Genomic DNA, 26538 nt, shown 5'->3' with positions numbered 1-26538 from the left:
CTAACTGTATTTGATTTATTTACACGCAGCCCCCTCCCAGCCTGCCCCCAGCAGTTACATGTACACACACACACACACACACACACTCCCACAGAACTGAAAGGAACACACTACGGCTTTACCATAAGACCAGGTACAGTATCAAGGTATAGTAATGAACTCTTCTGAATGACAAACCTTCATATTACTGAAATTCAAAACCGGTGTGTCTTTGTGTGTATGTCATCTACACCGACATCATTCCGTTTGTCAAGCATCCATACATAATGTTTCCCACAACTCCAGTGAATTAAAAATGGACAGTGAAGCGATCCCTCCGCAGGGAGGTTCGGTTATTGAATGAAATACCGAATTTGTCAAAGGCCATAAAGTATAAAAGGAAAATTAATTCCGGGAAATGGCTTGTTCCCAAAAGGAAAATGAGGAAATCGATACCTCTCGTCTGTCAGTTAAATATGAAGCACACCGATTGGATAATGGCTCTTTGTAAAAAACGTTTTATGAGGTTATGGAACGTTCTACTTCCCGTTGGGACCAGTCCCTGAAGATTAAATCTAATATTTAAACGGCCATCAATCATTCAGTCTATTTTTATTTTTCACATGAAATCATACAAGTTACAATTCTAGTGAAATATATGTGTATATGTAAATTTGTATAATTTTTTTAATACTTTGGTTTCGAATGGATTAAACAAACCCGATACAAGGAGTTAATAAAGGAGCTTTAGAACTGTTGCTGGGCGGATTTTGTAACTGTTAGACAGTTTCCCCATTTCCAGTCTTTTTTCTTTAAAGGCCAGAATGTCAACATGACTGACGAGTTTTGGGGATTGGTAACCTTTGTACGTAATACATTGACTGAATATAACTGACAAGAAATAGCCTAAACCTTAGTTATTAACTGAAAAGCGGGTAAATAAACCGTTTTGGACAGGCTGCCTTTTCATGCAACTTCCACCAAATTGTGGATTTGCAGGCTTCCCCTTCTACTTTGGCACTTTCATAGATTTACCCCATTGACACAAACTTCTTTTTAAAATCTATTAATGATAATTGTTACAAAATGTAAAATAGTAAACAGTATTCACTTGTCTGCGTCTAATTCACGGGAGCACACATTTGCACACCATCACGTATGTAGTTAACTGAAATATACTTTGGTAATCAGTTTATCTCCAGATAATATTTGACACAATAAGAAGACCCTGTCAATAAATCGACCATAAAAATAGAATCTTGTACTATAATAATATTCATCTTGGATACAATGATTGGCCAGTCCTAAGGAAAGAGAAAGAAAAATATATATACTACTAGAAAGAAAAGTTCCCAACTGATATAAACAAAATACTTTTATACCACAAACACCCAATATATTTTCAATACACCTTGTTCAGGGTAGTTGCATGCATGCACTGAGTTACACAACATGACTGGGACCCGGCTCTGCTCGCACGGCGTGGATAGCCACTTGACTTCTTCTCTTTAGCTCCCAGAGAGGTTGGCTGTGTGTGATGTAAGTGCAGCTTTGCCTCCAACATCAGGCACATCTGTCTGCTGCTTCTGTGAATATCAACTAAAGGGTACGATGTTATCTGAGCTCCACACTGCGTGTGCCGTCTCTGCCGTGATCTGGGACTTGTTTGATATTTTCTCTGTTGGTGTCTTAACAGGACAGCCTCCTCAACCCGGTAACAGATGTGTTTCAGAGCCCTTAATATCCATTTAAGGATGGAGACTGAGTAATGATCACCGGCAAGTTTGTCTCATGCTACAGTTGTGCAGGCGAAAGATCTGATCTTAGTCATGGATCAGTTGTGGGGAGAGGGGGGCGTGCTGGTTTTTAAGTCGACTATCTTGTGTCGTCCAAGCAGAGCCGGTGCCAGAATTGGAAGCGCGAGTTTTATATTCTTTGATCATTTTTCAGAATTATACTGCAATCACATTTAAAATACAGAGCTGGGGTGGATTTAGTGGCTGGGATGGGGGAGGCCAGGGATTTGGGGCAGATGGGGTGAGGAGAGAGGGTTGGGGGTGTGGAGGAGGGATTCTGGGAAGGCTCACCTCACAGATTGAGTGACAAGCACTATAAATTTAACAGTTACTATTATTCTTTTTTTTGATGACGTTTGCCAAAAAAAAAGAAAAAATTGAAAGAATGTGATGCATGCTAAATGTCCAAGAGAATGCTGAAAAGATAAGATGTAAACTAAATCAGCAGGTAGGTCTCCAGATTATGGCAGTTGGGAAAAACTGCTCAAACACGATGGGAATTAATTCTGTTTTGTGGTCTGAGCTCTCAGACCTCCATGGCTGGCTTTAATACACTCGTAAGCCCCCAGAGGTCACTGTGGGATAGAGTCTGTACAGAGCAGGCTGGCTCTTGTTAGACCCCCCCCCCCACTCCTGCAGACTGATCCTGTCACAGAGTACCCCCTCAGTGTAAAGTGCTTTGCTGTCTCAGCCACATTTGGGATGAACACTGCAGACCTTTATTGTCTGTAACACCTGGTGACAAACATTCTCATGAAATAAAGTGACACCTCCAGTTGTTTCTAGAAAATTAATAACATACCTGTGACAAAATGTAAAAACGTACCAATGTGAGAACAATATTGCACATAATCTTACAAAACGCTAAGACTTTGTCGACAGTGATAGAACAGTGTACAACAAAAGACAACACTAGTAGGTTATAGTGTCTCTGACTCAATGATCTATATTTACAAAAGGTGAAATGACCAATTCTACGGCTCATCCATCCGCAAACTCAAAATCTCCTATTGCGTTACATAAGACTATTTGAGCAAGATTGAAATATAACAAGTAACAATATAATGAACTCATACTTTTCTTATTTTTTGCAAAAGACTTGTTTTCAAGGTTTCTAGCCGTGTCACTAACAGTAGTGTCAGTAACACTCCAGAGTCGATATGAGGCGAGAACGTCTGACAGCCTTTCACCCCCCTCTGCACCTCAGACATGGAAGTCATCACTATAGAAACCACTAAAACAAATATTGCCACATAGTACCATGCAAACAGCAATTATAAAACATTTATAATTCAATAAATAAATTCATTTCCATAAACCTCTCCAATAAACATCAGATATATCTTTTCTTTTTGAATACATTTTTAAAAGGCTCAGTTGATGCAGGCAATGTTGTGGAGACAATCCCAAAGTAGCCGTGTTCTTCACAAACCCAAGGGAGCGTTAAACAACCTCTGTGTCAGAGTTAAGAGACAAGCATATTAAAGAAAATGGGCATGACTTGGCACCCTAAAATCTTCAAAAACTAGGAGTTGCTGCTTCTTAAGTGTCACAGGTGTCAAAGGTAGCTATGTTAGAAATTTGCAAACAGTAACGTTTAGCAGATAAATATTCATTTTTAAACATTTAGGTGATTCCTGTAAATTTCTTTTAAGGAAAATACGTAAATTAATAATCTGGTGCATTAAAATTGGTTCACTTTACTTAAGGGATTAAACATGGTAATAACCCAGAGTTTAGTTATTAGATTTTTTTAAAGAGAATAAACAGGTGGGGGATCGGCCCTCGTTTGTGTAATATTGCATCAAGGTATTCAGTATAGTTTCGTAATAAAAACACAAAGCTAACGCTGTCTAGAGATCTCAGGCCCAATGTTTCCAGGTAAAGCCTCGTCTTGTTAAACAACAACCACCACCACTGATATGTATGTCTATACCCTTTTTCATCTTTAATGTTGCTTAGTCATCTCTATTTACAGTACAAAGAAATCTATTGATACTAGCAGCATTCACAACATATGGTCCGACATTCAAGCAACACTAAAAACATTAAATACTGTTGGTAAATAGTTCTAGAAACTAATTTGTTTTGCTTCCCTATATTGTATATACTGTATATATATATATATACGTATTCATTTATTTATATTCATATTTCTACTACAAGTGCAAATGACCAAAAAACAGTTTTTCCAGAAAAACCCCCAGAAATAAAGTAAAGTGACAGCTGTCCTTTTAAAGACTTACGAAATCTACATATACAAAATATGTGTAAAAAAATAAATAAGATGATCACATGAGTCCAGATTTCAACTATTGCACATTCCTTCCAAGATGCACTTTTTGAAGCTAAATATGATTTTGCTTACCACTCATTCAGTCAGGCTCAAATCTTAACCAATCTAGAGGATAGAAAATCTCCCTGGAGAGTCTACTGCATAGAGTTGAGTCTTGTGGACAACGTGAGTTTCCTAGCTACAGAAGCCATTGTCCTCTCCATTTATTTGGACTTGACCCTTTAAATAATCAATGGACAGATGTTCAAAGTCTCACCTCTGTAACAGCTGATATACCGGCTACTACTCTGAGCGTCCGAACATCTATTCTTTTATCATCTATTGGGCAACTTTCCAACTACGGTGTCATCCTACTGTTACCGTACTAGTTTCATGTAGTTTTCCTTTTTTTTTAGCACACTTTGTTCCCTCTAATTCAATAGAATTTTTGTTCACTATTTGTCTTTGAAAAATACTTTGATATGGCACATTTAATGTAATCTAAATTAGGCAAAAACAACAATATATCTTTGAGTGACAGTCAAAATGACATACAACTATTTCATAAATATGTGTAACTTTTGTCTATAAACATAAATACATATTTGTTCTCTAGATGAAAAAATAACATTTAGTGTTCTGTTTTTTTTTAAATTTGATGAATTGGATGAATTCATCAAAGGTTCACTTTGTCGCACAGTGGCGGACAGTGCAGGTGCAGTGCTTGTTGGGGTTACAATGACGGTTACCATAGTGACAGGAGCCTATGCCATCCAATAAATAAATAGATAAATAAACGTTGAAAACAGCGTTTTTCGAGCTGTCCCTCTCAGCGAAGGAATGTTTTCTCTCCACTAGAAGCTTTTTAGTATGTCACAAAAATACCACACTCATACTGAACAACGCGTCAGAGCTTGTACATTATTTACAGTGATCCACACGAGAGTCGAGGGGTGCTGGCAATGACAATCTCCTCGGGGTGTTTGTACTGTCTCCCTACTGTTACACCAGCCTTCTGGTAGGAAACGCACTATTCACAGTTTTAATTACGTGTCAATCTCTACAAACTAAGCTAGCCTTGTTGTATTTTTTTTGGCACTAACAGTGGCCACGGGGATGAACAGCCACTAAGAAATCAGTTGAAAGGAGGACAGGTAGAAAGACAGTGATGGCGGTATCACAACAAGTGGAGTAGAAACACCCACACAGCTATAAGGACGCCATGCTAAGGAGTAATCAGGTTAAAGATAATACTGAAGGTTTGATCCACATGCCTTTTCAGTCTTCTTTGAAAACCAATGTGAATTTCACAGTTCGTACTTAAGGACTCTGTTCTCCTTCCAGCTGGTGGTCCTGACCGTGGGTAGCAGTGTCTTTTTGCCTTGAAAGATAAATCACATTGAAGACAACAGGTTGGAGCGCTGTGGGAGGTGTGCGATCACCACAACGGAACTAAACAGACAATCCTACATCGAGCTCGTTTCAGTACGGCTCTTGTTTTCCTTTTCAAGCAGAAGCTGATGCTGTTATGCCACACTTATATTAAAAAAACATACGCTTAAAAAGGAAATAACTCAACCAAAAGGAATGCAAAGGTTTTTAACAAAGATGGACACAAACATGCATGTGCGCTCACACCTCGGCATAACAACCCACACCCAACAACACCACCACCACCTCCTCCTTGCAGAGTGACTCCGACTCAATGCCAGTTATAACAGTAGATTGAAGACTAGCGAGGAAAAGAAGTCTCTTCGAGAACAAATCTAGATAGCATTTGAATGAGTCGAGAGCTGACGGTAGTTACAGCTGAGCGTGTGATAGCGCTCATCGGTCTGCTGGGCATGGAGCGGAGGGAAAGGTGCTGAAGCTGAGCAGGGCTGTTGGTTGGGTGTGAGAGGACTATCTTACAGAAATAAGGGGTGAGAGGAAACATAAAGATGAAGCAGCGTTGATGAGAGTGTGGGAGCAAGGTTGACACAGGGACAGGGCGGGGGGGAGGGGACAGGGAGGGGGCTGCTCTTTCAGGAGTAGATGGTGATAACCTCGCGGCCGCCTCCGCGGACCAGCAGGACCCGGTTGAGACCGTCAGTGAGGACCTCGAGGAACTCCATGTCTTGGAGAGAAGTGTTAAAGAAACTAGAAGAAACAATATATGCATATACAATACACTGCTAGCACTAACACTGGGTTTCACAAAACAAAATACTTAAATCAATAATTCAAGATTTTGGGAAAAACGCTGTTTCTCTCTGACAAAAACAATTTGTGACTGGTGAGTTATATACCAAACTTATTCTTCAACAGGAGCAGCCAGGTCCTGATACAGTATAAGTTCTGTCAACAAGAAAAACAATAAGTGTATCGTCCAAAATGTCAAAATATTTCTTTAAGATGCACTGTTAGCATTTACCTGTAGAATAAAAGTCCTAAAAAAGTCATAGTAGAGTATTTAAAACAGGTTATAGAACAGTATGTTGTTAAAATGATAAGTCATACTATAGAAAAAAGTCAAATAAAAAGTAATAGTGTAGTTTGTTGAAAAAAATGATAAAAAGTCATAGTATAGTATGTCAAAAAAAGTAAAAGTCATATAATGTTGAAAAAAGTTAAAAAGTCAAATTATAGTATATTGAAAAAGTTTAGAAAAAATCATAGTATAGAAAAAGTCAAGTATAGAAAAAGTCAAATAAAAAGTCATAGTACATTATGTCAAAAAAAGTCATGATTTATGTCAGAAAAATCCTTAAAAATATCAACAAAAAAAGTCCTATTATATAGTATGGTGAAAAAAAGTCAAATAAAAAGTCACAGTATAGTATTTAAAAAAAGTCATAGTATAGTATGTAAAAAAAAGTTTTAAAAAGTCATATTATAGAATGCCAAAAAAGTCAATAATATGTGTCTAAAAAAGTAAACTAGAAGTAATGGGATTAAGTAATTTGAAGAAAAATATCAAAATGTCATTAAAGTCGTAGTATAGTATGTGGAGAAAAGTCCTAGTTTAGCATGCTGTAGTGGTCTGTTTTCACCTTATAACACTCAGTAACACCAGTTGGGTTTTCCAACTCTCACTCGGAGCTTTGTGATAAAACCCACTTGGAGCTGAAAGTAAAACAGAGCGGAGCAGGGTTTGATCCTTCAACCTGAGATTAAGAAGTCTCTGTTGAGTCTGCAACTCGTCTTGGTGAACTATTTCCGGAGCTTTTCTTTAGTTATTTGTTTAAACATTAGTTGTTCACCATCAAACATATTTCATAATGGGTTTTACTGAACTGAGCTGTAACTGAAGTCTATTTCAACTGAAATGCAGTGTACCAAAAGAGTTATTAAAACTAAAATATCACCTCCAAATGTTGTTTAGAAGGCCTACCTTCTGCCTGTAATGACACTCTCTGCTCATAAATCCTAATTAGTTATTTGCCTCCGCTGCCATATATGCCACATATTTTCTGACCACAAATGACAGGACTATTTTTTATTACTGAAATTAACTTAACGTACCATTATAACACAAAATACAGGTTCATTCCTGAAGTAGGAAAGGGCCTCAAGGCTTAAACTGATTTTGATTCTACCTGTAGAGCTCCACCTGAATGTCAATTTACAAACAAATCCGTTTTTTATATTTATAGTGCAAAACTGGGAAAAAAAAAACGTTTGATCTAAACGTCTTCTATATGAATCCTTTAAAATTAGTGATATAAATGTTGGCTTTTTCCCGCCAGTGTGTTTGAGCTTCCCTCATTACATCAAAGTTCTGACGATAGTTTTCAGATATAAAAACATCTGTTAATACAGATTCACTTGACTGCATTTTAAGCCTCCAGTCTTTTTTCATATTCATTTTTAGGCCCCTCCCCCCAAACTCTGAGGTATCTCGAGCTGCCTGTGTGGCATCATAATATTTGAAAGTTAAGTCTTGGGACATAACCACGAGTCAGAATGTAAGTGACTCAACAGTAACGGAAACGACGCAGCTCTATCTCTATTAGTAACTCCTCTCAGTAAACTTCTTCAGTAAGTCTTCTTTCTGGGTAAAGGATACAGTTTTCGTCACCTGTCCTGTTCTTGGGTGGCCCGGGCATGTTGAGGAGGACCAGCTTGGCCTCTGAGGACTTTTTGATGATGACTTCATTCAGCCGGAGCGCTGTGTGCATACGCCGCACATTGGACTGGTTCCTGAGTGAAGAAGCAACAGAAAATAAGGTCAAACGGCCAACGCTATCAGTAAGAGATGTGAATGGACTGAATGAGGTTTATAGGGACTTCACTACTTACAGGTTCTCCCACTCGCTGCAGCATGGCAAGAAAAGAAACACATGGTTATCAGTACTAAGCTGGAAATGTTTTTTTGTGTACACAATCCAAGCTCTGCTAAGAAAAACAACCGTATAAATCCCTCCACAGCAGTCTGGCAGACCTCTTTGGTGCTCCATTGTACAAAAAAAAAAGACTCAAGGCTCTTTTGGTCAGGAACAAGAAGGTACTTCACCTTTACAACAGGTTCAATGAGCATTTTAAAGCACTCACGGCTTCATGTTGAAGATGTCTTTGATGCCCTCTGGTGTGGCTGCGCCAGGCGGTTTGGCCGGCTCACCGTCACACTTCTCAGTCCAGGTCATCTGGATCTGCTCCCCGGGGCTCTTTGCCTCCTCTGCGGGGGTCAGCGGGGTGGCTGGGGTTGCGGGGCTGGTTGGGGTGGTGTTGTCGTGGATGAGCTGGACCTGGGCGGGGGGGGACACAGGGGAAGAGGCCGACTTTGACTATGAGACGAGAGGAGGAGACGACGGACGTGGATTTACATGTACATTACATTGAAGGTAGAAAGGGGCGCGGTTGAGGTGGAGTTAGAGGAATGCAGGTCAAAGCCACAGAGAGCCACAGTGTTTGAGAGAGGGAGAGGGAAGAGAAGCGGGATTAAGGAGCAGTACTTTGTTTAGTCTGCAGATGATGTGTTTTGACGCAATCAGTTTAAAAGGAAATTTAAAACTGTGAATTGATACCCGAAAGGGGACTATTTCTTCTCAGCTACGCTGTATCCCTGCCTGGGCTCTACCTACCTTCTACTAATGTTTTGTAGTAATACCTTCTGTAGTATATTTCCCAAAATGTCAAACCATTCCTTCAAATGATAGAGTTGTATTTCTATTACAACACCCCTTTATTTTCAGTTGTCATTTACTGTGTTGTGCTCTACTATGTTATCCAGATTTTGTTTATCAAGACATTTTATAACTTAAAAAAAAGAAAAACAAATCACAACCCCCACTGAGTGCCTGGTTTCGTTCCTGTCCTCAATCTGCTGAGTTAAATCTCCTACATGTGAGCACACAAGCAAGCTTTCCACCTCAAACTGGGGTCGTCTGTGCTCTACCTCTTCCTCAGGCTTCTCCTCCTTGCTGGCTGCTGGCGGGTCCTCGGTCACACTCAGCTGGGTCGTCACGGCAGCCGGGTTCTTACGGCGGATTGACCCGCGGGATGAATCAGTGATACTCTGGATCTGTGAAGATACAGGTGAAGCAAAGCAAGGAAGGAGTCATATGAGTGGAGATTTGAGGGTTGTTTCATTGCAACTTACGTACGTTTGTGTATGTGGAGAAGCAGGCAATCTTAAAGTTCAACAAAGAACTTGGGGAGCTAATAATAATATAACACTGACATCGACATCTTTTATTTTCAATATCTGTCAAAAGATCATCATGCTGTGATTCAAAAAAGCAAAGCAGTTGTTGCTGTGGCTGTAGTCAACGCTGATAGAAAGGGTTAATATGGTGTCCCACTGCTCCGATTTAACCGTAGATATGCTTTTGTCCAAAGGGGCTTATGTGTCAAGTCAGGTCGAATCATGCCGATCCATGCCAAGTCGGCCTGTCAAGTCATGTCAAGTTTATGTGTGCATCTTTGAGCGCATTTCAAAACAACAAAACTTTGACATAAGCAAACTTTCTTACCTCTCTCTCACGCTCATTCTTGCTCAGGTTGATCTGTTTGAGCATCTGCGACCGTTGTTCCATCACCAGGGTCTTCTCGTAAGTGTAGGCTGAGATGTCACTGTCATGCTAAGGTGAAAGAAATGAAGGGTTTATTTTTCCAGACTAATTTCTGTTGCTTTTCGCGCTTTTCACATCCATTAATCCATAGAATATTCATAGCCAAATCCCTTATGTGTGATGTTGTCTTTGCTCCTGCTGAATCCTGGATGAGATATGCTTGCAATGCAAGCATAATCAAATTGAAATGACGTGTCCACCGACCACGTCTCAAAGCAAATGTGGTTGTATCTGTTCTGAATGACCGCACCTGGAGGCAGGGTGAAACGTGTGCCTTTCTAGAGAGGAGTGAGACACAGTGAATCATACAAATTGGCAAATCCGCATACACGTTTGGACAATCGTTCCTCAAAAGCATTCATGGAGTTGCACTGGGTTGTACACACGCGAACGTGACAAAAGTAATAGTGTGAAGAATGAGGAAGAAAAAAAGAGCCTGAAAGAGAAAATGATTTTTTTACCACCTCCGCATACCCAGCCTATTGCTTCATCAAGTGGGTGTGTACTTCTGAAAGTTGCTTTTAAAAAGACACAAAAATGGCAGACGCGTTTGCCACAATTCTAATGTATGTAAGATGAGGGGAGAGAACATTTTACAGACTGTGTTCAACCATTTGACAAGCACTTTTGCTGTAGAATTCTGATGCCTTAACACACACACACACACACACACGCGCGCACACACACACACACACACACACACACACACACACACACACGCACCAAGCAGCAGGGTTACATTGTGCAGTGGCCAGGGCAGTCATGCTTCCGCCTGCGCACAATACTAGTGCTTACTGGAGCAACTGGCCAAGCCCGAGGTATCGCTGGGTTCTCTAATTATGTAACCAGTTCCACTGAGAAAAAAATGCTTATAGATGCCCGGTTATATTCTGACATAAGTAGTCACAGATATGTAAAAAGTCTAGTCTCGAGAAAACTCACCATTTCTACAACTTCCACCATGGCGTCGATACGGAGATGATAGAGGAATGTGGTCAGGTCTTTTTTCATCTGGATGCTGTTGTCGTCCAACTGGGCCACAGTGAAGATGCGCATCTTGCACTTCCTCCAAACCTGAGCAGCAAAAACACTGCTGACATATCCTCCCAGAATTGTTCACTTCAAGTTGGTTTTGGCAAAGTTTAGAAATAAAAAAAAACGCTACAGATTTGTCCTACAGAAACTATTTCTGAGCTGCATCTAAGAGTATTACAACTGTAAAATGAACGTCTAAAAAAGAACATTACAGAAAATATTATTAAAGGACGACGGGATATGACATCCATTGGGTGTTTATTTTGTCTCTAAGAATCTAGACCATGCTTTGTTTAAGTTCTTGTTTTTACTGTATAGTATTTGAAATGTTTTTTTTAGTAATAACTGTTGCACCGTACCTTGTGCTGGCGGAGGAGGAAGGGCAGCAGCATCAGCATGCCTCCATCATGGACAATCCACCACACGTCAATGTGACCCTCAGAGAAGCGTTCTCCATTGGACGGGAAGGCCGAGATGTTCTTCGGGACAAGCAGGGCCAGGTGAGCGGCGGTGGTTTCTCTGACCAACTCTGTAGAACACACACATGCAGAGAGGCAGAGGTGTTAGCGAGTACTACTTCTACAAATTGTAGAAACTATTACGTAACTATTATGACAGGATTTATTAATAGTCTTTCAGATTATGATCTGAACTGGAATGATTCTGTTACTGCATCGTTTTGCATGAATAATTTTGTTGTCCATCGGCAAATATTCACTCTTTTCTTTCATGTTGTTCTGATTTTTCTGTTACTCGTCTCCCTCAACAGAGAGGCTAAGTAGCAGGATGAACTGCTGAAAAGCTGGAGCCGGTAGGGATTTTGTCCTGCTGAGATGCTTTGGCAGCAATGCTGGAGATAAAAAGCCTGCAGTTAGTGCTTAGAGACGTGCACCACTCCAACACTACCCCAAAATCTGCCTTAGGCAGAGCCAAAGCGTTAGGATGGGATTATTAGTTTATTTGCTTTCCCAGGGACCCACCAACAAAGTTTCTCCAGGTCTGGTGCTCGTCTCCCTGTCTCCAGTTGCGTGGCCAGGATACCAACACAGCGTTATGTTTCAGGCCTCCTAGCCCACTGGCCTGGAGGAGATGGGAGGTGGCATCACGCAGGTTTGAGGACACGGTCACTTGACAGAAGCCTTTCACCTTCTCAGTCTCCATCAGTTTGCGCAGCGCCTAGAAAAGTCAAAGACGAAGAATAAGAATGCCTTTTTTTTTTTGTGGTTTTGCAGATTTAAAAATGTAATCAGTCCCTCCAGGATTCTGCGATGTTGCGATCGCGCCAATTCACCCAAATTAAACCAATCACTGCAACGTTTTCACAAATTTGCATAGATCCCCCCGCGACTGACGCGCACACACACAAACACACGCGGCGGATGAAGGAAAAACCCGAGACGAGATGTACAGAATGACCTAAATTTAGCTTTAGCTACGCTCATTAGGGTAAGTGTAATAATAAGTTAAAGTCCAATAAGTCCTATATCAAACTGTATGCATATGTGTCCCAGGGGATTTACTGAAGAGGCCTGAACACATTCTTGTATGACATAAGTTTAGATAGATTTCCAGTTCCAGTGGTCACTGTACAAAGAACTGCTACAAACTACTATTTTTTTCTATTTTTGTTATTGCCACTCTTCATTCTAACCCCAACCGGCCCGTCAGACACCGCCTACCAAGCGCCTGGGTCTGACCGAGGTTTCTGCCTAAAAGGAAGTTTTTCCTCGCCACTGTCGCACTGTTGCTTGCTCTGGAGGAGACTACTAGAACTGTTGGGTCCTTGTAAATTCTGGAGTGTGGTCTATCTGTATAGTGTCTTGAGATAACTCTTGTTATGAATTGATACTATAAATAAAATTGAATTGAATTGAATAGGTAAGTCCCATTGATAAATAAAACAAAGTAAAGAACAACAACAACAAAAAACAGGACTATAATAAAAAGAGACATGAATATTAGTAGGTACAGACATGGACATATTTAAATATCCATATATACACATTTGTACACTAAACAGAACAGAAGAACAGAATTTGTGTGTTTTTTCAAATTTTAGGGCTCCCTACCTTCTCTGCACGCTGGCTCTGCTCGCTGTTCTCTAGGTAGGTGCCCTCTAGAGCTGTTCCAACAATGGTCAGACCTTTTCCTGCCTTCAGCTGGTTGGTCAGAGAGAGCAGACGAGGCTGCTCCACGTTTTGCTCTGAGTCTGTACTAACCAGCGTCAGCAACTGGGGCCTGAAGACAGGGGAGAGAAAGCAGAAAAAAGTCGAGGGTAAAAAATGCAGGGCAGGGAGAGCGACGAAGAATCAAATAAAGGTGGGAGGAAATAAATGGACGAGTGCAAAGTACAAGTCCTAGTTGGGAAGGAGAGACAGAGAAAAACAGCATACAAGGATGATGTGTTAATAGGAATTCACAACAAGTTTCTTTTGACAGCTGTGTACAGACATGTTAATTTCTATATTAATTATTACCACGGTAAAGCAACACAATGTGTACCTCCAGTTCTTGGTGTGCGGTGGACCTTCCTCCAGCCGCATGAGAGCGTAACGTGCAGCGCTCAGAGACAGACCTCGTATCCCATCACCCCACTCTTTCTCCGCACTGTGACACAGACAGGCGCCAATCAATATTCGTCAATCCAAACATTAACAATAGCTCTGCAGCTTCATTCTAAATTTAAAAAGAGACAGTGATACAGTCAGCACAGTGAAACAACTTTTAGACATCAGTTTGACATAATGCAGTGTGATTAGGGATTAGGCATCACTGGTAAATGTCAAGTTAACATGATGTCATTCACCACAGGGAATCACAGCACTTAAATACTCAGTGTGCATGGCTTGGTACTACTCCATTATAAGTGTGGATGGATTACTGAGCCGGCCAAACAGACACTTTAAGAAAAACAGAAGAAAATCCCTCCTCTCAGACTTTTTTTTGCTGGTTTCCTATGATAACGGTAACATGTGTAGCAGTGACTGAGAGTTAGGTGGATCTGCTGTGGCAGGAAGGCCGCTATAGTTTTTTAACTTTCATCTGCAAAACATCACTGAAAGAGATGCAAAACTACTACGCAGCCATGTTGTTTATGATTGCTTTGCGTCTCTTTAAGTCTGGGGGTCTTGCTGCTAAACAGCGATGGGGCAGAGCACATGGTAGCTACATGTTTCATACAGTATACTAAGTGGTCTGTTAGGACATCAGCCCCACTCACATGAGTGACAGGAGCCCCAACAAAAAGTGGAACTAACTTCCCTTTAAAGCCCAGAACAAAATATATTGGAGTTAGAATCTGTCAACTCAGTATGAAAGACGCGCACACGCACACACACACACACTCACACACACACACAAACACACACACACACACACACACACACACACACACACATACACACACACACACACACACACACACACACACAAGCAGCAAATCCCAAAGGCAGCCAGTGAATTCAATCTCTCCTGGGGTTGCGCTCCACTTACCCTGCAAACTCGATATACTTGTAGATGGAGCCGGCAATAACCATGGCGACGATGGCGTAGTACCAGGAGCAGAGGAACATCAGAGTGAGACACAAGCTCATCCCCAGGAAGGACAAAGCCCTGCAGAGAGACATAGACAGTAAGATAGATGCCCACAGGGACACATTTAAAATGTATTACAAAAGACTCAGCTGCTATTTGTCTCGGCAGCTGCTGAACCGACCAGTGGTAGAACTTGAAGCGGGGCCTCCAGTTTGGAGTCCTTAGCAGTGTCTGCAGAGCACAGGCCAAGTTCACAAACATGTAGCACATCAGGAAAAACCTGCAGGACACACAGAAAAGAAGAAACTCAATTTAAAACGGTGATCTTCTTTGTGCCATAGAGTGATTTCACCCTGATTGCAGTCCAAGGAGTATGTTGTCTTAACATTTACTGGTATTTTAGACATATTGCTAGAACAGAAACGCAGCCTGCCCTTTTGTGTGATGAGCTAAATCTTGATCCCATAAAATTTGGCATTTGCAAAATTGTTTAAAGAATAGCAGGGGACTGGCTGCTCTAAACATCTCCCACAGTTGGTAGTAAAATGGCAGTAAATGAGAGCGTTCAGTTCTCACATGGAGAGGATGGGAGCCACAGCATCCAGGGAAGCAATGAGGATGCCGATCTCACAGATACAAGCTGTCAGCAGCAGGGACCATGTAGGTTCACCGTTGGCCTTTCCATGGCCAAATATCTGCGGGGACAATGCAGAAACATTTTAACATCACTGTTTTTTTTAAAGAGCATGTCTGCAATAGAGTGCTGTTTGTCCCATCAGTTAAAGTTATTATAAAGTAATGGAAAATTATGACAAAGTAAAAAAGTCGACAGACTTACCCGAAGGGCGGGCACGATGCCGTCCTTGGCGATAGCCTGCATGAGACGAGGAGCACCTGTCAAACTCTGCAGCCCCGCACCGCAGGTGGAGAAGAAGGAGCCAATCACGATCACCCATGGTGACGGCCAAGCCAATGTGCCAATCACCAAATTCCCGTGGACTCCCTCTCCAAACCTTAAGGAAATGGGAAAAGGTTGCTTGCCATTTCAAAACATACAAAACTTCTTTTTCTTTTTTTGTATTATTAATAGCAAGCATTTAATGGGAGGAATAATTTCGGGCTGGTTTCTCTCGTCTAACCAGGGATGGACTTACTTGTCCCTGAGGACCACACCCTCGATGCAGGCACCAAACAGAACCACACTGGACATGTCTGAGCAGTTATGGATCAGGAAAGCAAAGGGGTTTCATAGACATGTGTCATGTTTTTAAAATGGTGGATATTTGATATTTGTTTAGCTAGCTGGCATGAATGTTCCTTAGATAAGACCACAGGAAATGAATATACAAATCATAAACCTTTCCCTTTGAAGATGCACTTAATGATCTGATAAACCAATCAATTGTGTTTGCTGAGAAAAGACATCAATTGATTTGGTTTAAGATAATGTATCAGAAATCAATGAAATTGTATCTAACCTCCTTCTGCTTTATTAACTTGTGATTGCATGGGCAGCCAGCTGATGCGATTAGATGTCCTAATCAAATTTCAGAGCCCAAGCTGATTACTTTGAGATATATATAGAAGACATTCAAAATGGCTGTTTCAGAGTTAGAGGCCTGTACATCGGCCAAATGCTTCACACACCATTTTTGGTTTAAGCTCAGTAATCTTTTGTTTTATATGACTATTTGCCAAAACCCTGCTAGCATCTTTTACATCTGTTCAATACTTTTACAGCAGAGGAAATGTAATATTCATTAAAATACAAACATGTTGGAGGACTCAGAAGTCATTGAGTTAAAAGAAATTGCTCATATTGAACCTGTGACACCAAACTGATTCAGTAGTTATGCCACAATGATTTAAGAAAAGAGAGTCAACATCATATTGCATGAATGATACAGGCATACCAATCAGAAAATCAATAAAATACCCCTAATCAAAAATCAGACTGGTATTGTAGCATTTATGGCCTTTCGCAGTTTAAAATGTTGACCTTTTATTTTGATGCTCCCTGCAGGCCAATCTGTTTTGTTACTGTGTTTTTGTGGCAGCAGAGCAAAGCACCACAGTTCACTTTAAGTCCTGTCAACATCGGACCAGTGGTGTTTGACATATCATCGCTGGGTTGAAAATACAATTTGAGAGGATATCTGGCTCAAATACATCTTTTACTTTTAGATGTCTAGTACAGTAGCTGCTGCACATGGACTGCACATGGACTGTATTCTGTCCATACAGTAAATATCTTTTTTTATTATTATCATTCTTCTTACTGTTTATTCCACATTCTATTTATTCAGTTTTGTATATACTCTGCACTTTACTGCTTTTAGCACTTCTAGTACTGATGCTGGATGTTGTACTGCATTTTGTTGTCTCAGTACTCTCTCTGCAATGGCAATACAGTTGAATCTAATTTGATTTAAACAAGGTCATTATTAGGATTTGTGTAACACAATCCTGGGATGTACTAATTTATGATGTTTTCTCTGGGCTGATCGTCAGGCTTTAAATTACGCTATTCCACTGATATAATATTTGACAATAAATTTGGCGTCATTTTAGATTGTGTGAAAAATAAAAAATAAAGTGACCCTTGTTATCCTGCAGAGGGCAGTAGTGAGAGGATACAGACAAAAGAGGTGGTGCAGATAGCTGCAATGGTTCCAATGGGGATTGACTTCTGGGCATCACGGAGATCTCCGGAGCGGTTGGAGCCAGCCATGATACCTGAACAGATAGTCGAGAAGCAAACATTACCAAGGTCAAGAGACTTACACAACACAGGGCCAGTTAGAAGCAGCAGAATATCAATATATTCATATACATGCATAACCCAAAAACAACAGCCATCCCCCCCCCAAATGAATGAATAATTAATGAAAAGGAAAAAGTCCCAATATAATAACACACACACACACACACACACACACACACACACACACACACACACACACACACACACACACACACACACACACACACACACACACACACACACTAAAGTTTAAAAATACTTATTCTTACCTGTCACAGAGGGGAAGTAGATGCCGACCAGCAATGTAAAGAAGCTGGTGATGTCGGCCAACACGTAGCGGTTGGAGTTGGTCAGAGGGTCATCCTGGTCTTCCGCTGACTGTGTGAACTTTTTGGCAATCAGATCCCCCTTTTCATAGTAGGTCCCAAACAGATTGTCTGGATGGGGGGGAGGGATGTAGGGAATATACATGAGTTTCATGTAGACTAAATCAGATTTAAAAAATAGGGCATGAACATGCTTTCATTCCAGATTGCAAAGCAGTTAACATTTCTAGATGTGATTTACCTAAATTTAAGATTATCTAGTTTACTTTAGCTATCAGTTGTCAATCATTTTACTTTTACATAGTTACATATAATGGTCTTGCTTTTGTGTTAAAATAAAGGAAAAAAATTAATGCATTTTAGGCTCCAAAAGGCTTGGGTTTAAATTCCTGTTCCATTATAGGTCATGTTGTCTCTCACTTAAACCTAGTGCTGGAACCGTGACCATTAGCCCCAAAAACTAAAACATGGTATTCAGATCACGGTATGCGCTTAGGTTGATTACACTGTAGTCACAAAGGCATCTTCTAAACACACAATGCCTATAAAAGTTTTCACCCCCCACCAGATTTCATGTTGTATTGTTTTACAGCATTGAATCAACGTAGATATGTTTTTTACACTTACACTTTTACACCAACAAAAAACTTCATGGTCAGTGAAAACAACCTCTATACAGGGAACTTAATTCATTTCATGAACCAACCTGTCAGGATTCCACTGGTGACCCCTGGGATGCCCTGGATCTGAGTCACATTGTTGGCTGTAAAGTACTTGTCGCAGGTAGCGTTGAGGAAAGGTGAGTCACAGAAGATGCGCCACAGCTGGGTGGTGACTGTCCCATTAGCTGTCTCAACCGTCTTGGCACACACATCGAAGGACTTCCACACCAAAGTGCGGTTGCCTAAGAGACACACACTGGAAAAAAGAAAAACACAACAGTTGTTTTGACTTCTTGTGTAATACAGTAACAATAATAATATATGCAATCACAAAATTACCACATTCTGCCTGTCATTTGACCTGATTTCAATCAATTTGATTAATTTGGTCACTCATGGTATAGTCTTGCTTTGCTAGACTTTCCTCCACAATCCCGCGGAGAAAGGTCTGTCTAGTCCACACAGCATTCCGGGATGGGAGAAAAATGTACTGTTTTTTTTTTTGAATTTCCTTTAAACCAATAAAAATTGTCTTGGGAGGTGCTAAGCACTGTGAAAAGCCACGGGGCCACTGCAAAATAGCCTTGGGTAGGAACTTCTTTTGGTGGAACATGTATGTGTTCAAAAGTTGTTTTAGTGGTGCAACAGAAAACTCGGATGGGACAGATTTACCCTGCAGAGATCTGAGGAGCAGTTAACCATAGTCCTCAGAAATCCACCGGAGTTGGCAACACAAAGAAAATCCCGGAAGAGGAACATCGTGGATCTAGACTACTCATTGTGTAACCGTTTTGCAGAAAATAGTAACCAAAATCATTTAAATAGCAAAAAAAACAATAAAGACTTTAGTCACAGGATGTTTTAAAACATTAACTTCAAAAAATATTCTCCAAAAGAAGCTTTGATTTAGTTCTTTTTGTAGGTCAAAACACGTCTAGATCTCTGAGGTAAAAATGCCCTAAAGTGGACTGAACGTGATGAATCAGCGTTTTAATGACTATGTTTCAGTGTGAAGCAGGTCCAGCTACAAGTCTAAAAGTCTCTGGACCTGGTCAGATCGTACGGTAGTTTTATTGACACATAAAGATGCGGTAAAGTAATCTGAAGGAACAGAAACATGTCAAAGCATACAGAGTAATTGAATGAAAACTAAACATTTACTTTATTAATTTCCAAGCTTTCAAATCAATGCGGATGGCTTTCTAGCATCAAGCCACTGTAGTTACATGTTGTCACAAACCTAACGGGTGATGTGTGCTTGTGTTCCGACATCAGTCACGTATTGCATGTTTTTATTTTACAACTGTGCTTATGTTCTGTTTTCTGTCTCGGTTGTCGCTGCTTACGGGAAATCGGGAGCGTCGATGGCGGTCTTGATGACCCCGGCGTAGACGGCCAGGATGGAGAGAATGACGCAGGCCAGAAACACCAGGGCCAGCTTGTTCACGTACTTCACGCCCACAAACACCACCGTGGCCATGGAGGTCAACAGGATGGTGCCGTACACACGCATGTTGTTCAGCAGGGCGGCCTCTGCTTCGGCACCCTCCAGGCCCTCCAGGGGAAAGATGGCCGCTTTGGGTGCTATGTAGATCTGAAGTAGAAGGGTTATGTTATTATTTCCCCTCCCCCTGTAGGGATATCACACCTGCAATTTTCTCATAAAGGTTCCATACAATAGCATTGTTGCTAAAGGGCATCTTGGTGGTAATTGTTTAGGGTGTGTTACTCATCCACTTTCCCTCCTCTCTCTTCCCGAGCCTGTCTGGGGATGTAAACTCGCAGATTTCAGGTGATATGCCTACTCCTCTAGCTCACTGTTTACTGCTGAATTTAATAAATTTCACCATGGGTAAAAAGGGAAATATAATAAAAGAGAAGTGAGAAAAGTGTGAGGTGAGCAAAAAGGACAACTCTGTAAAGTGTGGAAACATTAACAGTCCTCCACTGGAGCTTGAAGCAGCACATATAATCCTGCTCTTCTATTTTAATTCATCTTAATTAGAGAACTCAAGCATGGTATTAATATTCAAAATTAACTGCCGTTATTACACTTTTTACTATTGGGTCGATCTAAGAATAGTCCCATCATATATAAAACGGTAAACCCCTAATTAGCCCGTCAGTATCTGTCATCAGCTTTAGATGATTCATGCCAAAGCTGTTACATAAGCATGGGAATTTCCTTTTTTTTCAAATAATCATTTGATGTCCAATCGAGACAGTTGAATCACTATGAAGAGGAAAATAAAATTGAGAAGAACAAGCAGGGAGTTGGGGCTCATTTTGGTCATTTGGCTGGAGAAATTTGATGCTAAGAACAGCATTATCACTAGGCAAACAAATCTCCTGCTTCACTGTGAACTGTACCAGCTTCCTAAAATAGCAGCATCAGTTTGTGTTCTAGGCTTGGGTGGAAGGATGAAACATATTCAAATCAGCCTTCTCCAGATCCGCTTCTTACAATTCTGCAGGGATTGTGATTTTACAATGGAAACTAAGCCAGCTTTGACCCAGAAGACAGAATTAACCTCCAGGCATGATCAAACTGCATATCCATTAGAGGCAACCAGAAGGAGAATAACGGAAGAATACAAATAAAAGACACACACACACACACACACAGACACACACACACACTCTGGTATTCTGATAACAGTGGACCAAAGTGATGAGTGCTGTTTCAAGGAATTGTCTTGTTACACCGCCAGTGTGTTGATCACTCGCTAATGCAGTATTTACATAATTACCCAATAGTCCATGCAGCATGGGGGACTGCATTGGAAGGAGTATAGAATAAAAGTCAGAGGAGGAGGTAGTGGAGGAGAGGAATGAAAACTGAGATGAAAGATCCCTGCATTTCATTAACTGATCAGAACTCGAGCAAAAATAGCTTCAAAGTGCTTTGAGGAGGAAAATAGACTAAAGGAGAACGTTATTTAAAAGAGACATGTGGCACCTACTGTGGTGATGCACTGCTGGGTGCTCTTATTATTGGCAGCACACAGTTCACATTTGCCAATTCACCATTAATTGTTCTGCACTGTTTTATCAGTTTCGCAGCATTTAAGATGCACTGCATTCTGCTGTCAGGAATTATCAACAACTCTTTCTGGATTATATTTTGCTTAATTACATTTTGGAAAAATCTATTTATAATACATAATATCTATGGTTTATCATGACAAAGGTTAAAGGAAAAGCTTGACATTTTGGGAAGGATGTTTATTAGCTTTCTGGCGAGAGTTAAGTGAGAAGATGTAAAATGAAATAAAGTAAAGAAATATTGAAAGATTACCCATCTTCTCAGTAGACAACAGTGATTGGTCTTTTAATGCCTCTGCTGTTTTTTTGGCTCCTTGCCTCATATTGAACCATTTCCATTTGGCACCAGTTTTGGACCGAAGCAACGTGGAACCAAATCTTTTATGTATTACTAACGTAATTTAATCTGTGAGGTCATATCCAATCATGGCAATTTTGCACTTGATGCTTAATGACATTACCATCCTTCATCCTTGTGACAGCGTTATCACTAGGACAAAACGATCAAAGTATAATGTTGCAGAGTTTACTGCAGGAAAGGAAAACGTTTCAAGTACGCCATTCAAAAGACTGTTTCCTTTGCTCGCAGTAACAAGAAGCCACTCCCTAGGCTGTCAGTGCTCTTTGCTTCTAATTTCTGGTATGAGGACATGACATGACATTCCAACATGGAGTTGATGTCAGACTTCTCACCAATTATTGACCACAGTCTCAGAATAAATCTGAGGTGAGAAAAAACCTATAGAGAAATGCAACATTTTAAGTAAGTAATTTGCAGGAGTCCCATGATCATATACACATTCATAGTATATTCCTCCTGATCCCACCTCTCTTCCAAACGACATCTCAACTCACTCCATTTGAGAGTATTGTGAATGGCACAAAAATGTAACCCTTACAAAAATGTGTGAAAATGATAAAACCTTATGATGACAGTAACAGAATGAGAGAGGGGATGTTTCTCACCAGGAGGAGCTCAATGGCCCCCAGGATGTACATCGCTCCAGCGAAGGTTGTCCCCAGATAGAAACAGATCCCCACGGCTCCCCCAAACTCAGGGCCCAGTGAACGGGATATCATGTAGTAGGAGCCCCCAGCTGCACACAAACACAACGATGTTAACAGAAAGGTTTGAATGTCGGTATGTACAGTACACGATTAAAATGCAATGATATGTTGGTGTGTATATGATTTAAATGCAATATGTCGGTATATATGTGATTTAAATGCAATGATGTGTTGGTATGTATAGAATGTAAATGCATTAATATGTTGTTACGTATATGTTGTAAAATTAATGATATGTCGATATGTATATGATGTCAATGCAATGATATGTCGGTATGTATATGATGTCAATGCAACGATATGTCGGTATGTATATGATGTAAATGCAATGACATGTTAGTATGTATATGATGTAAATTCAATGATATGTTGGTATGTATATGATGTAAATGCAATGACATGTTGGTATGTATATGATGTAAATTCAATGATATGTTGGTATGTATATGATGTAAATTCAATGATATGTTGGTATGTATATGATTTAAATTCAATGAACATGTACTCTTGTAATGTGAAACTGTATAAATCACTCAGTGTAAAAGCTAAAGCACATTGGATTTTTACACGAAGAAAAGCAAGAAACTTCAAATTTTTTAAGCTATAACAAGTACCTGTTGTCTGCTATTTTCACTTTAAAACATATGAATAGGATGTAACACCTGTAATTGATTATATTGATACGTGTTTTTGTAATCTTACAACTTTGCTTTCTCATCTTGTTTTCCAATGTCATTAACTTCTTTTAATCTTTTACCACAGTGCTTCTATTTCCTAACAGTGGGCAAATAAATTAACTGAGCATAAATAAACAGACCTTAATCAGCACTTTTTAGCAGCATAAAGGCTGGTTCCCGTTATAACAGAGACAGTTACAATTGGCTTGCAGTTTCACACTTCTCCAAAAGCCTATAATTTGCTCTGACCCCAGCTGTATGTACTTCAACTTGTAGGACACAGGCCATCATTACTATGTAAACTAGAATTATAAAATACAGCTATACTGCGTACATTAATGTGTCTACATTCAGATGAATGCATACATTCACTTTTACATTTCAGGGATTTGGCTGAAGTTTTGTTTTGTGTAAACGATGTGTGATGACAAGTTAAAGTGCACAACAACTCAGACTAAAGCTTTTAATTTTTCTGGGGATATCAAGCTGCGCCGGATGTAATGTGCCAAAAGCAATCAGTGAAAAGAGAATTTTAGAAGACAGACTCAAACAGTGATGAATGTGTGGTGCCAGCGTCTGCTCACCCACCTGGCACTACTCCATTGGTAGCGATGGCACTCATCGAGATGGCAGTCAGCAGGGTCTGCACAGAGAGGGAGGGGAAATGACAGAGGAACATGAAATCATCATATTTACCAAATCCTGCATCTACAGTAATGTGAATGTGGAGAGTTGATTGCGGAGTTTCTCTTCCTTTAATCCTTTAAAAGGTATGAATTTAATACACTGTTAATTAAACCCAAATGTACTCTATGACAAACTGCTTTCCATCTGTAAATGTAACAATATTCATAGTTCATATATCTTTACAATAAAAGGAAAACATGGATTCAAAAAAGATGAAAAAACAAGATTAAGATTATACTGCCATGCAAGCAACTATGTTGCACTTTGGCATAGAAGTGCTTTGACCTAAATGCTAATGCCACGAAGCTAACATGCTCACAATGACAATGCTAGCACTGTTGCAGATAATAATGCTTACCAAGTTAGCACAAAGACAGAAAACAGCTAGCCGGGCCCCGTAGCATATTATATTAATTAAGCGTGTTAGCATGGTAGGATTGGCTAATCCGCACTAAAGACAAAAGTAGTACATTTATTTTTTGAGCTTGAGGAAAACTTAAAGGAGCATCAAATTTAGTGCAATTCATCGTGAGGGGGGCATGGATGTCTAAACTGAATGGCATGGCAATCCATCCAATAGTTGTCTGTTCAACATTTCAATAAAAAAACAAAACAACACAAAGGTCAACCTCATGAGGCGCTAAAGGAAAACATCGAAGGATCACCAAAGTCATTAGGATTCATCATCTAGAAACCTTCAATGTCTGTACAATGTGCCAATCCAGCCAATAGATGGACAGACATTTCACTAAACAAGTACAACGTTTGACCTGCTGGTGGTACTTAAGGAAAGGTCAATGAAAATCTGTCCAATAGTTGTTGAAATACTTCAGCGGTGGTAGGCCAACCGAATATGTTTTTGTCAGATAAGACTACCACTTTTAGAAGTTAACTTTTCCCATTTTACTTCCCTCCCAGTAATGGCCATGATATTAGCGTCAGCCCTGTTGTATAGAACATCAAAATACCCCTTGTTGGATTTTACGGAAGGACCGCACCAATTTAAAGCAACGCCAAATGCTGAAGCTTGGTTCTTGATGAGATATGTAATAATGCCAGGGGGCCTTTCAAGACCGTCAGAGCCCATTCAGACAGCTAATTAAAACTCTAATGTAACTCTTGTGCTGGGAGATAGGAGAAAAACCCCGGAAGAAATGTAAGGGTATGCTAGGATGGATATCTGCCTGCAACACAAACAGCCTTTACTGCTCTCCAGAGGAAGAGAGAGAGAGAGAGAGAGAGAGAGCGAGAGAGAGAGAGAGAGAGAGAGAGAGAGAGAGAGAGAGAGGGAGATGTACGCAACATGTGGAAGAGTGGGCCAGAAAAATACAACATGACAAAGTGAGAAATAGAGAGAGAGATAGTGTGTGTGACAGTACAAAGACAGCATTAAGATTTCATAATTCATAATTTTCAAACGCTATTGTTGAATTTCTGAGTGTCTTTTACATTGTCTGCACATGAAAGAGAGTGACGGAGCATGAGGAGGAGATGTGAGAGCAGGCTGGTAAAAATCTGTGCCATCTCCTGAAACAGCTGCTACTTATACCTTTTCTCCTTTTTACCGCTGTAATTATATTATTTGTCTAATTTTATTGTACCATTATTGTTGCTTTTATTGTTTTAGTCATTGTTTCAATGTTTCAAAACACAATTGTTTATAGCCTACCGTTTCTTTACACAGCTGTTACTGTTTCAGCTCCTAAAAGATTATTTTTGGGGGCTTTTATGGCCTTTACTTAACAGGATAGTTTGAAAGAAAGAGGGGGGAGGGGGGTGACATGCAACAAAGGGCTGGTGCCGAGGACTAAGTTTGGCTTTAACCCAGTTTATGAAAGTTTTCACGTTTGCAAAAATGTTAATGTATGTATTCAGTGTGAGGAGGGTCTTTCCAAGGAACAATTCATTATAACACATTTCATATTTAAAGCACCAGCGGGACAGAAAACAAAATGTCAACCATGATTAGTCTGACCTGCAATATCTAGATTGTGCGTAAAAAGGCCTGCCATATTTCAGATGGAATTCTCCTCCCCGCCCCTCCCGACACTATTTTGCAAGGGCACCGTCGCTGCATCCTGGACTTAGCGTGATTGTCCCTTAGTGCGGCGTTCTGATGGGTTCAGCCGGACCTTTGTCCAGCGCTGCCTCTGCGCTGAAAGTGGGCAGTGTGAGGCTACATTATGTCTTGCTATGCAAGACTAACCATGATAGCCAGCTACTGTTTGTTTCCCACAGAAACTCCGACAATGAAAAACCTGAAAATATGTCACATTATGAGAGCACATTGGGGAAAAAATTACCTATGACATTATGAATGAGAGTCTGAAGGATACATCCAGTGATTTTAAAATGAGACGCATTACTAGCCTCATTGTATTGTTTTTAATTGTTTGTCACTGTTTGTAATTTCTAAATGTATAAGAAAAAGAAGAAAAAAAATTGATTCCAGTGATTATTCAGATATATTGTTACTGGCGTATACATGGGCTCATACATGGGCTCATAAGTAATCAGAAATTTCAGCACAGAAATAGGTTTGAGTTTGAATGTTTAGTGTAATTAAAGATCCCCTCCAGACAAATTATAAAATGCAAATATTCAGATTTCAAAGTTCACCTGTCCACACAGATGTCT

General features: G+C 40.2%; 1 protein-coding gene across 3 annotated transcripts in view; it reads right to left on the bottom strand.

Annotated features, from left to right (window-relative positions):
- Positions 1–338: 338 nt before the first annotated feature.
- slc12a5a (solute carrier family 12 member 5a) overlaps positions 339–26538 on the bottom strand; it is a 162493-nt gene continuing 136293 nt past the window's right edge. For 2 of the 3 annotated variants that reach the window (XM_034870447.1, XM_034870449.1), the window contains exons 5-26: positions 23803–23857; positions 22436–22566; positions 19771–20018; positions 18469–18680; positions 17706–17873; positions 17310–17408; positions 15827–15884; positions 15511–15685; positions 15249–15367; positions 14854–14952; positions 14631–14750; positions 13641–13745; positions 13208–13376; positions 12119–12314; positions 11498–11667; positions 11046–11177; positions 10005–10112; positions 9428–9553; positions 8584–8816; positions 8332–8346; positions 8099–8232; positions 339–6166 (exon numbers count right to left, since the gene is read on the bottom strand). In XM_034870447.1, the coding sequence (XP_034726338.1) occupies positions 6075–6166; positions 8099–8232; positions 8332–8346; positions 8584–8816; positions 9428–9553; positions 10005–10112; positions 11046–11177; positions 11498–11667; positions 12119–12314; positions 13208–13376; positions 13641–13745; positions 14631–14750; positions 14854–14952; positions 15249–15367; positions 15511–15685; positions 15827–15884; positions 17310–17408; positions 17706–17873; positions 18469–18680; positions 19771–20018; positions 22436–22566; positions 23803–23857 (2964 nt within the window). In that variant the 3' untranslated portion in view covers positions 339–6074. The remainder of the gene's footprint in view (positions 6167–8098; positions 8233–8331; positions 8347–8583; positions 8817–9427; positions 9554–10004; positions 10113–11045; positions 11178–11497; positions 11668–12118; positions 12315–13207; positions 13377–13640; positions 13746–14630; positions 14751–14853; positions 14953–15248; positions 15368–15510; positions 15686–15826; positions 15885–17309; positions 17409–17705; positions 17874–18468; positions 18681–19770; positions 20019–22435; positions 22567–23802; positions 23858–26538) is intronic. The other variant, XM_034870448.1, reaches the window with a different exon arrangement.

Source organism: Etheostoma cragini, chromosome 4 (assembly GCF_013103735.1).
Source record: "Etheostoma cragini isolate CJK2018 chromosome 4, CSU_Ecrag_1.0, whole genome shotgun sequence".
NCBI lineage: Eukaryota > Metazoa > Chordata > Actinopteri > Perciformes > Percidae > Etheostoma > Etheostoma cragini.
Note: the sequence above shows the minus strand (reverse complement) of the source record. Positions and strands in the feature narration are given on the sequence as shown.